The 16,146-nt window shown below is 44.4% G+C and overlaps 1 protein-coding gene across 3 annotated transcripts in view; it reads right to left on the minus strand.

Annotated features, from left to right (window-relative positions):
* Positions 1-277: 277 nt before the first annotated feature.
* Positions 278-16,146, minus strand: part of fbxl2 (F-box and leucine-rich repeat protein 2) — a 60,625-nt gene continuing 44,756 nt past the window's right edge. Inside the window, exons 4-15 of one of the 3 annotated variants that reach the window (XM_069195201.1) lie at positions 15,814-15,888; positions 11,193-11,287; positions 10,324-10,392; positions 10,128-10,223; positions 8,724-8,850; positions 7,856-7,930; positions 7,267-7,394; positions 6,107-6,167; positions 5,579-5,623; positions 5,207-5,263; positions 4,321-4,533; positions 278-3,610 (exon numbers count right to left, since the gene is read on the minus strand). In XM_069195201.1, coding sequence (XP_069051302.1) covers positions 3,503-3,610; positions 4,321-4,533; positions 5,207-5,263; positions 5,579-5,623; positions 6,107-6,167; positions 7,267-7,394; positions 7,856-7,930; positions 8,724-8,850; positions 10,128-10,223; positions 10,324-10,392; positions 11,193-11,287; positions 15,814-15,888 — 1,149 coding nt within the window. In that variant the 3' untranslated portion in view covers positions 278-3,502. Of the gene's footprint in view, positions 3,611-4,320; positions 4,534-5,206; positions 5,264-5,578; positions 5,624-6,106; positions 6,168-7,266; positions 7,398-7,855; positions 7,931-8,723; positions 8,851-10,127; positions 10,224-10,323; positions 10,393-11,192; positions 11,288-15,813; positions 15,889-16,146 lie in introns of all 3 variants that reach the window. The other 2 variants (XM_015356889.2, XM_069195202.1) reach the window with 2 other exon arrangements.

The following is a 16,146-nucleotide window of genomic DNA, read 5'->3' on the forward strand; positions in this document are numbered from 1 at the left end:
AATCTGTAAGAAAGGTGACCACATAATTCAACTAAATATTTAAGAGGACACCAGAATTAATGGTGGAGTTAAAACAAAATGGTTTTAAAGCACCTTCCTACCATTTTCTCTTATGAACCACCTGAAGAAATAACCAGTAAACCATGAATAAAGTTCTAATAAGACTTATACAAGAATGAAAAGCTGAAAAAAAAACAAGCATCATCAAGAATACTGTGCTGGTTTAAAATAAACAAAAAACACTTTTCTGGTATAAACATCCTTCCAAGAGATAAAATACATCATTTGTGATATTTTATTTGATTAACTTCTATTGAAATAACAGCCAGAGCAATTTCACTATCATTTTTTTTTTCATTTTAACAAAAGTTGTTAAATCATTTGTCCTAGAGACACCATTAGTATTGATGACAAGGAGCAAAATGTACTCTGTGTTAATAGCCAGTAAGTATCGGTATCATTGGTGTACACAGGTGTGTGTTTCATCAGTATAGTTTTCCCAAAATATTTGGGTTTCAAGCAACTCAGAAGAATCCTTTGGGGCGAAGGAGGGGAAAGAAAAAAATATCAGTGCTGAACAAAAGTTTCAGGCTTAAGCAGATGTGACCACAGATGTCACATGATTACTGACACTTCTTTGATACTGTTGAAATTCTGCGACCATTTCTGGAAATAGACAGGGTTTTCTGGATGAGCCGCTTTGCACTCATCACTCACCTTAGTATGCTAAGTGAGATGAAAAGCCACCACAATACTGAGATTTACAATCTCCATGTTGATGTGTTTGTTCCTGACAAGTCATGTGTACTAGTAACACACTACAATAATGAAACAGGTCCACCTTAAAAACTTATTGGGATGTTCATCTTAGTAAAGGTTTACTTAAGCATGTAGCTGTTGGACAGTCCAGCTAATGACAACTGCAAGCTACAAAGTCTGAGAGAGTGGCTCGTCTCTCCTTGAGTGCTTTTAAACGGTTTAGAAGCCATTTTCAAAGAAAGCTCTCTCTTGGTAGAAGATGGAGACCGAGCTTCTTTTTTGCAATACCTCATCGCTGTACTGGATGTTTAGCACCTTCACAACCTGGTCTCGAACGCCTGTGATCTCTTTAGGAACGGAGCTATATTCTAGTACATGAGCCAGACTAAAATAATGTGTGTATATTCAATATTCAAGTATTGGATATTTAACATTTTAACTGTATGCTTTTTACAATCAGAAACTTGTAGGGCATAAAATATTTTTTCCTCTATTGTATATTCATTCATTGCCCTGAAATAAAACTGTCAGCAAGGTACAAAGCCATTCTCAGCACAAACTGCACAATGACAGATTAGTGTAGGGCTACTTTGCTGGCAAGCTTTCCTGGTTCACCCAATGGCAACATTTGGACAACCAGATTTGTATTTAATTTCTGGTCGTATTGACGCGAGAATGGATTAACAGGACTGCAGTGACTGCTTTGGACCTAGGTAGAAAGATATTTATAAATAGATATTCCGCTCCAACAGAAACAATTTCTAGGCCATTTTGATCTGAGAGACGGTGATAAACCTACTGCCACAAAATCATGTTTAATAAATTACTTTACATTTATCAAGGTAGGAATGTGTACAGAAAAATGATCAATTGAGCCTAAAAGAGCAACAAAACAAAATTCTAGATACTTGTGCGCAGAATTCCAACAGCAAAGAACCTTAAACTATAAAAGTTCTTGGACAACAATACTCACATTAGAGCAAGTGCAATCACAAACATACATTTTATAATCACTTTGCAATTAAATAAGGCATATTGTCAAAGATTATGGTTTCAGTTTTCATGAGCTGCACAAAGCTTTAAAAATAAAGATTTCTTTCTTTCTCCAGCATAGCAGCAACAGATATAAATATACACACTCAAGATGGCCAGGTACTATGATAAACATGTCTACCATCTCTTATCTCATTGTCTTGCGCTCAATAATATTTTCTTTTCTTTCACTATTTCAGGAAAAATAATAAACCTAGGACTTCTCACAAATCTTTGGAAAAAAGAACAGAAAAAAAAACAAGGGTAAAATCCTAACCTCTCTACCATAAGCAATAATTTAGGAAAACAGTGCATGTTTCCTTTTTTACACAATAAGTAATTTAGAAGTAGCTCCTTGATGTAGGTACAGAAGAATGGTTGTGTGTCACAGCACAGTGAGGCTTTCCAGACAGCCCTCACCTGATGTACAGTATAAGAGACATTTTATTTAAAAATACTACAAACCAACTTTGTACAGGCCATCAAATACCATTCCACGCATTGCACAAATATTACATGATGGCCTTAAAACACTGTGAGAGTAATTCTTTCCGCAGCTGGTAAACTAAAAGGCTAGCAGCCCCCTTCAACTCATTCCACTGCACATGAAGTGTGTGTGTAAAAAAAAAAAACTATACAAAATATTTATATATGCTACTGCTGTGAGCAGATCACTAAATTCTTAAAATATCTTGGTCGCAGGCAAACTGTCATCCGAAAGGAGTTAATCAGATTTTTGCTTAAAAGGGATGTCCAGCTCTTTTTTTGTAAGGATAGGTTTCATTTATAAGTTACCATGCTCTAGTTTTCAGATGTCTATAATGTACCTTCTGCCCCCAGAATAGCCAAGCCTGGACACCAATTAGCACTGATAAAAAACAAAAAACAAATGCATGAAGTAGTTACCACTGAACTCCCTCCTGAATGCAAAAACACACATTACCATTTTATCTTCTTTTTTGAGCCAGCAATAAAAGATCTTCACACGATGACGTTAACGCTGATACCTCTTCGATCCACAGAATTATTTCGGCCGAGATTTCATCCACCCGCTCTTCAACAGATGCCGCACAACCACTTCCCACACCTTCGGTTTTTAGCTTCATTTTCTTTTTCGCAAGAACCAAACTCGCCATCCGCTAGCAGAGAGCATTCTTGAGCCCCTCCCGGATTTGATCTTTGAGCCACGCCGAACTCCTCCCAAGGAAAATCCCCAGAAATCCACGGATTCACCGATACGAGTCGACTGCTTTGCCTACAACCGCTTAACCACAAGGTTCAGCGCTCTTCCGCTACCATGATACCACACTGTAACATTACTGTAAGAAGCACAATAACACAAGGGTACGTGGACTGAAGTACAGACTCTTTTGAAATGGAAGCATTGCCCGATATTCCACAAGGAAATGTGTTGTTGTAGTCTCCTCATCCACAAATCCAGATTCCCTCGTTTGCCGGCTGCTGCCGTCTTTCCCTGGCCCTCCCTCCCTTTGTCGTCCTCAGCGTTGCGTGGGCACGCTCAAGAGAAAGACATCCAGCACTCATCGCCATTCAGCAAGCAAGAGGTCTCTCCTCCTCCTCTCCCCCCCCCCCCCCCAACCACCAGTCTTCCTCTCCCAGACTGGGAGGGTCGAGATTATCACCAGCATCCCAATCCTCCATCCTTCACACAAGCAGGGTGGGGCACAGAGCCCCCCCACGCCCTCTGCTGTCAAAGAATGATACAGCACCTGCAGAGCCGCTGGCCGCCGCCGTGCACGGACGGAGGGGGGGTGACCGGGGCAAAGTAGGCGTGCACTTTGATCTCAGGCAGGTGCGCCTGCAAAAACAAGAACACACGGCCGTATTGGGCATCTGCGGAGGCAGCTCATTCACGGTCATGCGCCCGGGGGCTTACAGACAGCGGAGCTTGATGGCATCAGTCATCGAACTGCTGGGAACCCTCTGATCATTTAACACGCACTCCTGACGCGAACAGCACTTCTGCCTCCTCAAACCAAGCCTTATCCTGGTTTCTGCAGTGTCACACGACCACCCTCTGGCTGGGACCAGCCGGGTGTGGGGGTTGGCCTCAGAAATGCTGAAAGGGTCAGGTACCGCAAAGGAGCTCAAGGATACGGTATCTGTCCCAGATGTCCTTACCTGGACCCTAGACGAAAACTGAGAACGGAGTCGGTAACGTACTGTACACGCAACCACACAGGCGTGCCGTGAACCATTTTCTAACCACACAACAGCACGATTACTGTACGAGAGAGAACCAGCGAAGAGCATTACGGGTTAAGCGAAAGGGGAGAACGATACGCCAATGACACAGAGGCATCAGCGCGACAACAGAAATACAGGGTCTAGCTCAGCACGACAGCCCTCCCCACACCCGGACGGGGCCCGCAAGCGCTCCGTCCGCGCCGCGCCGACGGGGGGGGGGGGGGGGGGGTGGTGGTCGGGGTGTCAGGGGAAGCGCGGCCGAGGCGGGACTTCCTAAACTCCGCCCCCTTCCGCCCGCGGCGGCGGTCCGGGCTCACTCACCCGGATCCTCTTGATGCCCGCCCGCGTGACCTGCTGGCAGTCGTACAGCTCGATGCGCTCCAGGTTGTGGCAGCTCTTCAGGTGCTCCAGCGTGACGTCGGTGATGAGCGGGCAGTTGTCCAGCTCCACCACCTGCAGACGCTCGTGCCCGCAGGTGCTGTTGCTGAGGTGGCGGATCCCGTCGTCCGTGATGAGCTCGCAGTGGGACAGGCTCTGCACCGGTGACAGAAACAAACACGGGGGGGACAGTCACACCCGCGCAGCGCCAAGCCACGCCACCGAGACACCCGAGCGGCTAGCGCCCTCTTGTGGGCTCTGGAGGTGGCGACTTTCCTGCGCATCCTGAGCTGAGAACAGGCGGTAAAGGTGAGAGAAGTCAAGATGAGGTCAACGTGAAGTGCCAAGCAGCAAAACAGTGCAGATTCTTCGATTCTGCAAAACAGAAGTGTCTCGCGCACTGAAGTGGGATGGGCACATCAACAGCATGCAGACCTGTCAATGTGCAATTATGGCGTTACAGTACGTGTTGGTTCCTTCGTGTCTGGACTAACACAGCTTCCTCAGCTATGCAGACAGCAGGTTCTGTGAACCTTGATGATCTTGATCTCCACTCTTAGGCTTCCCGTACAGATATGAGGAGGCTGAGGGGATTTCCAGGGCTACTTACACACGAAAGCATCAACTCAGTGCCGTGAATTTCGATCCACAAAGCCAAGGACAGCTTTCTTCTAAATTATTTTATTTCCAAAAGAGGGATTCTTCTGAACAAATTATTTTGTGAGCCTTATGACCTGGTTACTAAGCTCTGAAACAAGCAGATAAACAAACATCGTCCGAATGGCCACGAAAGAAAAGATCAAGAATGCGAAGATGATACCAAACTCACCAGAGCCTGGAGCTGAGGACAGTGGATGGAGAGCTGAACTAGTGTGTTATCCGTCACCTGTCAAGAGGAGAAAAAAGCAGGCAGCTTATGTTAGACAAACCCAGCGCACAAACGCACACAGCCATTTAGAAATGATTGCAAAGAGAAGCATATGAACTTTATGCCACTTGTCACTGGATTCTTAATAAACCATACTATTTAAACTTCATATCACAGCTCCACAGTGACCGCCTCTATATATACAGTGTAGTATAACGCAGTATTGTAAAATGATGGAAAAAATTGGAATGGAAAATGAACTGAAAGAAACTGAAATCCTTCATGAACGTCATTTTTAAGATTCAGATGTGCACTTAAATAAAGACACCTCACCAAAATACATTCTTCTAAATCCATCTTCTCTAGTTCATGACAATTCTGAAAGAAAAGAATCATAAGTAAGTTTTGTTTTATAGGGAAGTTGTTTAAGAGGCACCCCTCCTCCAGTGCAGCGCACTGACTTGCGAATACCGTTCAGGTAGGAAAACTGAAATGATTGAATTTATAGTAAATATAAAAAAAAACCTCTTCATACTTTTCCTACTTCATACTCTTCATACTGTATAAGCACATGACATTACTGTAAATTGTACAACAAAAGATCTGGATCTTCATACACTTCTGCATGATTAAGACTACCGATTTAAGAACCAACCCAAACCGCCACAAGGAGCCCAAAACACACCACGTGTACCTTCAAACCTCAACCCCCTTGAAGCGCAATCGCTCACTGACGTTTCCGAAAGTCGTAACAACGCTTCTCGCTGTTTGCGGAGTCCATGCATCAGTGCTCATGCTAACAATGGTGCTCGGCGTTGCAGTTTGCTGGAAATATCACTCAACCCATAACGCAGTACTCACCCTTGCTAAAACAGTGAAGCCAGCGTCCGTCACGTGTGAACATCTCGCCGCCTCCAGGATTCTAAAGAGAGCGATACAACAGCACTGTCTCATCCTGGAGACCCGGTAGATTAACACCTGCTAGTTCTCCTATACATAGCAAGCACTGCTGAAATGACAGGACATGACCTAACTGTATATGAAAAGCTCCTGATAACAGTGATTCTTAAAACTATATCCTAAATAACAACTTATAACCCTTTTGATTATTCCCCATATGTGTTATGATTTGCATGGGGGTCCGACTCTTGTCCAATTGATTTCTATTAATGAAATAAGGGATCTTCAGTTCAAGAATAATGCATGAACATAAGTTTGTGTTTTGTTCCTGAAAATGGCCGGAATTTTAAGTTCTTGGTCAGGTAAAACGCTTATTGGCTGTTTAAGTAACTGCAGATTTACTGCAGCCCACAAAAAAAGCTAACTGGGACAAAATAAGTTGAAATGAAATGTTGTCAGGGTAATTGGAGGATTCTTGATAATCCGAGCGACTTGACAGACATGCCCGCATATTCAAAATTAAGTACAGAACATAAAAAGTGACAGTCGTATATCTGAATTCTTCCACAACAGAGAAGCATATTTTTATATAATTTAATAGAAAGGGAAGAAAAACCGTAGAAAAAGACATCTGGCTGATGATTATTCTGGTGATAAAAGTGCAAATACAATGTGAAGTGTTGTTACTGCAGGACTCATCGCTTGAAGACAAGTCTACCCTTTCAGTCATGTTAGACATCTAAACTCTAACACTTCTGTAGCTTTGGATGACTGACAGCCAGGAGTATAAGGTAAGGTTTTGCAAGAATCTTCATTCCCCACGCAGCTTGAGAAATTACAGCTCATTTTTTGGAACTGCTGGGCTTCTTTCTCATGCTGTATGACACTTAAAGCTCCTGAAGGCAGAAATTCAAAGCGAAGAAAAATTAGTTATAGCATTCCCTGCCAGCGCAGGAAGCTTCTGAACAATTTATTCCCTTTGTGTAAGTGCAGCAAAATAACGGTCAATCTGTCTGATCAGAGTTTGAATAAATCCTTCCAGGAAGAAGTCTTTACTGAAAGTCAAAGCGTCTTTAAAGCGAAACAGGCGAGTGGCTTGAACACAAATGTCGTTCACTTACTTAAGTCTAGGACAGTTGAGACCCAGGGCTGTGAGAGAGGCATCTGTGATATTGGTACATCCAGAGACGCACAGGATCTGAAGTTTGTGGCATCCTCTACATAGACTGACTAAGCCTTCATCTGTGATCTGCTAAATAAAGTAATGAAGAACCTAACTTTATAAATCTGCATTCAGCAGAAAAACAATGGACCACATGCATCCATCTGCTTAAAAACCTAGACTGGGAGATAGAACTAATTCTGGTACCGTAAAAAGAATTTACCAGTGGCACAGCCATATTTAAAAGACATTAAGGTTCTCAGCTGAGCTGGCCGATTTCCATTCCCTTGCCAAAAATAAAAACGTCTTTCTGCCTTCTGTTAAATTCCTCTCCACAGGTACTTGCTTCAAGATAGGAATCACCTGGTTTTGTCTCTTCAACCCGCCCTCAGTCTGAGACATACAGATGGCCCGCCCAGCCTGAAGTACCACTTTGACAAATGGACACGACCTTACAGGGAGAAAGATTTTCGCTGGGGCACCAAATGGGCAAAACTTCCCACACATGACCAGGCGAACAGCAAGAAACATAATCGAACACCACTTACTGTACATGACTGCAAGTTGATGGTCATGAGCTCGGGACAATACTTCTGGAGGTGCTTAAGTGCATCATCGTCCAGCTGCATGACCACCATGAAAAGAAGATGCTCGTTTTAGTTCATTATCCTTCACCGGCACTTACAGCCCGGCTGCCAGAATTAGCTTGCAGGAGAGCACAAGGTCCCACTGTCTCTTCTACTGCCTCAGTTATCTAGCGCCGCACATAGCTGCAGAAACTTCATGCCTGTCAAGTTTAACCTTTTCTATGGTGCAGCACCGGTTTATGATTCTGTGCTCGAACGCAATGCTTGTTAGTACTTTCTTAATGAAAATCTACCATATCGTACAGGTATATCCTCCCCCTCATTAGAGAAGAATGGGCCCTGAAGATTTTTTTCAGTCGTAAAACAAAAGATAATACATCCTGTCATATGGTATTCTTACATTTCTGAGAATATAAACGGTTGGTGGTCTCCATTTGGGAGCAGTTCCCCAGCGGATTTCATAACATGCCAGAAAGTTTTTGCGTCTTGTGGGAAGTGGTGATGTAATTATACAGTAATGCCTTTGGGGGGCAATGTTGCACAAGATTAAAACTATATTACAGAATATGTCTCCCTTGACAGCCCCCACAAGAATCAATCAATACAACCATATACAGCAAATGTTTTCTCTAAGGCTTTAGACATGCGTATAGTCCTGGCTAATAAATTAAGATAAGCAGAATAAAACAAATGCTGAATTTTGCTAAGACAAAACCCACTTTTGTTTGAACCCGCTCAACAAGTCAAGTTATGATGGGAACTGTGGCTAATTGTGGGGAACACTCTGCATCCCCATCCCCCTGAAAACGAAACGGCTTGCTTCACCAACCTGGGTGCAACCTCGCAGGAACAACGCTTTGAGGCCCCCAGACCCTCTCACGAGAGCTTCTATGCCATCCTTAGATATCTGATCACACCAAGAAATGTTCAAGTGCTCCAGGAACCGGCAGCCCTCGCTGGAAGGGAGGGAAAAAACAGCTGATCGGAGGCTGAAGCGAGTAATAAGACTCTGAAAGAGCAGCCACACTCACAGCGCTCCCTTGTGACAGTGTCAACACTAATACACCTCTACTGCTTTAATCCCCCAGATTTCACTTCTACCCAGGTTCCTAACTGCCTTTCCTGACAGAACGGCACAAGCAATTTCCTGTACACACTACAACAGAGACAAAACGTCTATACCAGGTTCTTTTTGGTCACACGGGTTACAATTGAAATTCCAAGTCTCTCTGAAGAAGGTCTCCGAGGAGAGACTGAGCAGCCCTTTGTTTTTCTGGGTAATTTGTCGTTCAATTTACTAGGAAGAGAGTGTTTAATAAGAACATTGAAAGTAAATGGGCTTTGAACTCCATAATGCCCTGCAATTCACAAGGTATTTGGCTCATCCAGATTAACCCCTTGCCTGACAAGTGAAGAATTACAGAGAACATCAACGGTACGGCAAACTAGCTTCTGTGACTCACAAGGAGACTGTCAGGGTTGTACTCTGGTGTCGGCCTACCACGACGTTTACAGGAAAGTCATAATACTCAACACACTCCAATGGAATTCCCCCCCATCACTAGCATAAAGGTATCTCCCGGATCATGAAATTCCCCCTGCGGATGGAGCAGAAATGAAGCTCATAACAACTCCCACACCCATTCCAGTTTTCAGTATATTGTGAAGGATATTATGCAGCTCAGAACGGATTTAAGTCAGCTGCGAGGAAACCTCAGGTTCAATGAAACAATTTATAATATAAGGTTAAAAGCTTCTTTTCATGATATCATGAAGACAAGTTAAATCTCTCTCTCCTCATTTCTTTGATTTTTTTTTATTTTTGAAGGGCTATGGAGATTGCCTTATCCTATGTATCTTGCTCCGTGCCAGGTTGCTCATTTCATGAATACAAAATCCTAGCAGAAGACGAATGAAAATAATTTTTGATTTTATTCTGCAACTGTCATCAGTTTTTATGGAGCTGGTTCCTTAAGTGCCACTCAATATCAGCTGCTGTGAGCATTTTTCATCATAGAGATTTACTATTATAATTAGTAGCGTGTAACAACCCTGATATTGATTTTCCCTTTTCTCTTGCTCTGAGATCACTAGCTTGATTTCTCCTGTAACCCACGGCAGTGGGGGTGATCGGGGAGGAGACTGATATATCTTAGCATCAAATCCTGCTTCCCACTGACTGCTCCATGCTAACGGTGTTTTTTTTAAAAAAAGACAAAATAAAATCCCTTACCTTAACGCCTTTAAAGAATTGTTTGTTATTGACACACAGGAAGTTAAGTCCAAATGTTTCAGTTTGGAACAGAATTTACTAAGGCTAATACATGTGCTGTAACAAAAAGAAAAACAAACAAACCCCTTGTTAAAGTGGACTCTCATATTATACTTCCTCAATGAAGCCCTCAAGCCAGTCTAGTGAACATGGTTACCTGTCAGTGATTTTTGTGCACCCATTAAGGTTAAGGTGTTCGATATTTCTGCAGTTCTGTGCAAAAGTCCTGGGGGAGAAAAAAAAAAAAAGAGAAAGGAAAAAAGTGAAACTTGTTTATTTTTTACGCAGTGTCGGAATCGAACGACAGACACACTTTTAGAAACGCTCCGCATTTCAGAAAAAAAGCCCGGAGAAAAACCACCAGACTCATTAATCATCGGAAGGCAGGTTGTGTAGCAGCAGGAGATGGAAAAAGTCCAGTTTCTTCATCAACTTGAAAGGCAGAAGTAGTAATATTACACATCACATCTTACAGAGCCCCTTGTGTATATGAATCCCACCATATTATTAGGACATGCATGTCTGTCTGCGGTAGCACTGCCTAGAGATGTCATTTAAACTGATCATGCGATCTCTGCGGTGTTACATTCTAGCACAAACGAGGAAGGGCGAGACGTTTTGAGCTTTAAGCAGAAAATGGCATGTATGGCGCCCATCCTTGAAGGTACTGTAATCTGCTCCGAAGCCCTGACCGTTGAGCTGTCGGCACTGGCAAATGGAAGGCAAAGTGGTACCCAAGGAAGGCGCCTAGGAGTGGAAGCCATCAAACAGCTAGAGATGAGGGAGGTCAAGAGGCAATCGGAGACCTCTGGGCAGGCTTCACTTCCACACCGCACTGGCTGAGTAGGACAGGAAGCACCTCGCACCCTTCTCCTCTCCCGCACAGGAAGCGGTCCTGTCCAATCCGGTGGAGAGGCTCCAAACAACACGGGCCGGCCGAGTGAGCGGGACCGGACCCGCGTCACGTGGAGCCATGGCGACGGGGCGACGGGGGTGACGGGGGTGACGGGGTGGGCCCGTACTCACTTCATGGAGGCGTCCCCCACGCTGAGGCAGCCCCGCAGGCTGAGTTGGCGCAGGAAGCCCCCACAGCGTTTGGAGATGTTCTCCACCACGCGGCCCTGTGGGGACAGCAGCAGAGTTCAGCCCCCCCCCCACTCCCAGCCTCCGGACCCCCGCCGATCCACCGGCAAGAGTCTCGAGAGCTGGGGGCCCGTGCACGCACTCTGCACGACTACCGGAGCACACCAGCAACGGTCACGCTCACCGCTGGTTTAGATCCACCGGCCCGCCTGCAGACTCGCCCAAAGAAAGGTACCAAGCGTGAAATACAGCACCCGACACGACACCAGATTATGTAGGAAACCCTGCCGGTCACCGACTAGTCCTCACAGAAAAAGTGAGCAATAACACAGGGCAAAAGAATCCCCAAACTTTTTCAATGTATAATGTGTCACAATTAACCCGGCAGTTAACACGAAGCATGACACAAAGACCTAATCATCCCCTGTGCAGACTGCTGTGGGACGTTCTGCCACTCCTCCTATCCAGCTGCTGCCAGCTGTTGAAGGCTGATTAAGATATTGTCTCCTGTTGATGGCACTGGTGGGTTATTCCCACTGGTGTTAAGACTCAGCACTGCTTTCCTGAAGTGATGCCATCGTAATACTCGCACTGTGAGGCCTCGCATTGTCCTACTGGAAAATCAACACTTCCGGACTGACTTGCAGGAACAGACAAATTACTTCAGGGCCTGAAGGACTCTGCCATGTCACTGAGCAGTAAAGTTACCTTCAATTGGCACCTAAGGCGTTCTTGCGTTGAACCCGTGTTGTTTTATATAGCGTCGTAAAAAGAATTTTAGGTAAACACAACAGAACACTGAACACGTGGCATTTTTATGGAATCATATACCTTCAGTTCTGTATTTTGTTATCCCAAGGAATAATACTACCATAACAACTGATCTGCTAACTACTTAAAAATGTAAATAACATCATGTACAGTATGTGCCTAATCAGCTATTGCTGTACATTTGAGTATTTAGCATTTATATTGTGCCTCTGTAGATGAGTATAATACAATTGTTTCTGCCCTTGTTATTGGTGTTTGTAGTACAAAACGATGCTGGAAAGATAATGTATAGGAACTTCCCCTTTGGCAAATTCTGCCTTCTTATTTTACAATTGTACAAACATGTCTATGTCTCATGTATAATAACGTTCTCTTTAAGCTCAGAAAGAAGATGAAAGACAACAGAGGTACAAAAGAAACTCTTCCACTTGCTCACTTTGAAGAAACTAAAGATGGAGGGAGGTGTGCCAGTCTTCTATCCCCTTGCGGGGTTGAATTAGTGTGTTACGCTCCTGACTGCTTCATTTGAAGCCTTCGTATAAATGCTCTGTCCTCTGTCACTCCTATGCTCAGCGATATTCCATTGGTTGGTGACTTCTCTTAGAAATGAAAGGCTACTAACAGGCGACAGCATGATTCATTTGGTCCCTGCCAGAATAAATGAGTACTGGGATTGAATTCAACCAGTTCAGCACTAGAAATTCCCCCTTGACTGAATTCCACGAGACTCAGTATAGTTTAATAAAGAGGTGTCAGATAAGACGTGGAGCTACTCTCTGGGCTGTAAGATAACAGCGATGCATGTCTTATTTTAACTGCAGTTGTACCACTAGATTCAAACCATTTCCTTTTGCCCTAGAATGATGATGTGGTAACCTTGGGTAACCTTTTCCTGGACACTCCACTCAAAGCGCTTTACAGGAAATGGGGATCCCCTCCACCACCACCAGTGTGCAGCCCCATCTGGATGATGCGACGGCAGCCATAGTGCGCCAGTACACTCCCCACACACCAGCTCTCAGTGGGGAGGAGAACAGGGTGATGATGCCAGTTCAGAGAGGGGGATTATTAGGAGGCCATGAGTGGTAAAGGCCAATGGGAAATTTGGCCAGGATGCTGGGGTAACACCCCTACTCTTGTCGAGAGACAATCTGGGATTTTTAATGACCACGGAGAGTCAGGACCTCGTTTTTTTGTCTCATCCGAAGGACGGTGCCTTTTTACAGTACAGCGTCCCCATTTCTATACTGGGGCATTAGGACCCACACAGACCGCAGGGTGAGCGCCCCCTACTGGTCCCGCTTACACCTCTTTCAACGGCAACCTAAGCTTTCCCAGGACGTCTCCCATCCAGGTACTGACCAGGCTCACACCTGCTGGGCTCCAGTGGGCTGCCAGCTGTGAGCTGCAGGGCGATATGGCTGCTGGCAAATGATGGCTGCTGGGAGAGAGACGCACCCCTCACCGACTGCAGACACCCAGAGGGCCGCAGGGCGCTGTCACGATACAAGAGAGGCCTGGACGATTCATCTCGCCCTACCCTCGGCGTGCGCATCTCGCCCACACTCGGCTCATGACACTTGGCACGTTGAGCAGACCTCAACGTGCGATCCGATGAGCGCCACTGCCGTTTAAGCCTTTCTGGGGGCCCCTGACTTTTCCGTTTTTAATCCCTCTTTATTCGTACTGCTCTTTCTGCCTTTTGTGTGGCAAAAGCGTGAAAGTGAAGCTTTGTGCTAGGAGAGCATTTGTGGCTACAAAACCCCTCGCATGTGTGATTATGACGCTTGAACCACTCAAAACTTTCAGTGACCTTTACTCACTATATGGCTCTAACAACAGTAACTACTGACAAGCGCCTCCACTGAAATGTATTGTATACACAACATTGAATCATACACCACTCGTAACAACGGCAAAGTACAGATACAGTATGGGCCTCTTTTATAAATCAGTAAATTACCTAGACAATTCAAACTCACAAGATCAGTGTTCATCACTGCAAGCTTGTAACAAACACAACATAAGAGCCTCCCTTATTTTACAGACCCCAAACAAATGTCTCAACAACCTATACAGTCGATTTCAAATGGGCACCTGGGAAAATGTATTTTGTCCCATTTTTCCATCTCATTTTTAAAACACGTGTGTGTACACTTGACAGGGTTGTGTCTGCCCCATGCGTATAGGCCATGACATCCCAACATTCACTGCTTGACTAAGAAAAATACTACACATAAGGTGCGGACTGCGTTTTGATGCAGTACAGTATTTCAACTTCCTCACTTGCTTTTAAAGCAAAAAGATATCTGATCTGGGATCTCTGCACACAGAGCAAGCCTGAAAAATGCGCAGCCTATCCTCACCACCAGCAGTACTGCACAACAAATACATACTATCATGTCTGCATCTTTCCCGAAGGCTCTGGTACAGTAACAAAATCAATGTTATGACTCTCATGTTCTACTGTACCCCCTCTTCCTTCCCATCGAGACCACAGTGGGCTAAAGAGCTCATGGGATTCTCATGCTAGTTAAAGAGAACGGGACTTTAGACAGTCACTGCTTAACACGTTATCGAAGCTGAATCTCACATGACATCTTCAGCAAATGTAGTTGAAGAGATGCTTTACCAACTGAAACAAACGCCACAATTAATAAATATCAGCGCAGAATGAAACCGGTATAATCAAGAAGCTTTCATTTTTTTTTTGCATTCAAGTTGCGTGCTTTGGTATTTGTGTATAGCAAATGGACTATACAATGATATATGGCCCGAACTACTGATGTGATTAGCATCAGCAAATAGGTGAAAAGATAACTCTAACAGTTCCTTTGAGGCAGAATTCTCTGTCATATGAGAACTACATGACTGCTGGGTTATGTCCTGGCTCCCCCTGCGACCCTGTAGTGGATGAAGAGATTTAGAAAATGGATGGACGAAGTTGAGTGCCACTCTCAACTGTTAATCTTATCTGCTGTTTTAATTTATGGTTTAAGCTCAATTACAGGCCTTTAAAATCCATCAGCTTCAACCAGGCAATGCATAACGAGTACACTGCACCAAGCTTGGCTCACAAAACAGAATGGGCAAGCAATTATCAGATGCCTCCATGGACGTCTAGGATAGGAGATTCATTTCTCCCTTTCCTTCTTTTCATTTTCCCTATTCATTGATCGCTGCATGCAATTCCACAATCGGAAATACCCTGCCACCTGGTGACAAACGCGCTTGTCGCTCTCCTGTTGCTGCAGAGAAACAGCTGCCACTTTTTCTCGTCAGGGCACAGACCCAAAGCAAATAGGGCTCGAGAATGACAAAGGTAGCACTGATACTTTTAAAACTGACATTTACTTTAAAGCCTTGTAAAAAAAACAAAACAAACGTCAGTATTTGTTTATTATTTGCCAACTTGCTTTGTCGGAATCGGCACTACCTTAAAACAAAGTGGAATGTGGCCTGGCAATAAATTCAGAGAGGGAGATCAGGCGTTGTTCGCCATGAGGAAGGCACAGAGGTGGCCTGGCACTCTCCCCAGAACGAAAACGACCCCCCAACACCTCCCATCCTCAACAAAGACCCTCTACAACCCATGGAGAAAACACATCTTTCAAAGTAACCTCCACTGTTCCAGATTCACACCTAGAACACAGCACACAGATAAGAGAACATCCACTGATCCTCTGCCCTTTAGTCGTACCGATAAGAAATCAACAAGACCCAGATCTTCCCAACATAGTGTCACTGTTACTACAGAACTAACAAATTATATGAATTCACGCGCTTTCCTTACCTCTATGTCCGTCTGGAAGTTAAACAGGTCTATTTTTTGCCAGTTGCTGCCGTCTAACGCCAAGACGTTCCATGCCTGTGGATCCCATGGAAAAAAAACCCAAAACAAATAAATATCATGAGCAATTAAATTGTAGCGGGTACAATGAAATCTAAACTTTATCTTCAGTTCAACAAAATGGGACGGTATTGAAAGGGGATGAATACCTTTGCAAAGAAAACAATGACGCTGCCCAAGGACATCCAGTAGTCGAATTGGGCAATACACGCTTAACGTATATCGGGTAAAAATGAATCATCTCTTCGGTTACTGTAGTGCACATCTTAGACTGGA

The sequence above is a fragment of the Lepisosteus oculatus genome, chromosome 10, assembly GCF_040954835.1.
Source record: "Lepisosteus oculatus isolate fLepOcu1 chromosome 10, fLepOcu1.hap2, whole genome shotgun sequence".
Lineage (NCBI taxonomy): Eukaryota > Metazoa > Chordata > Actinopteri > Semionotiformes > Lepisosteidae > Lepisosteus > Lepisosteus oculatus.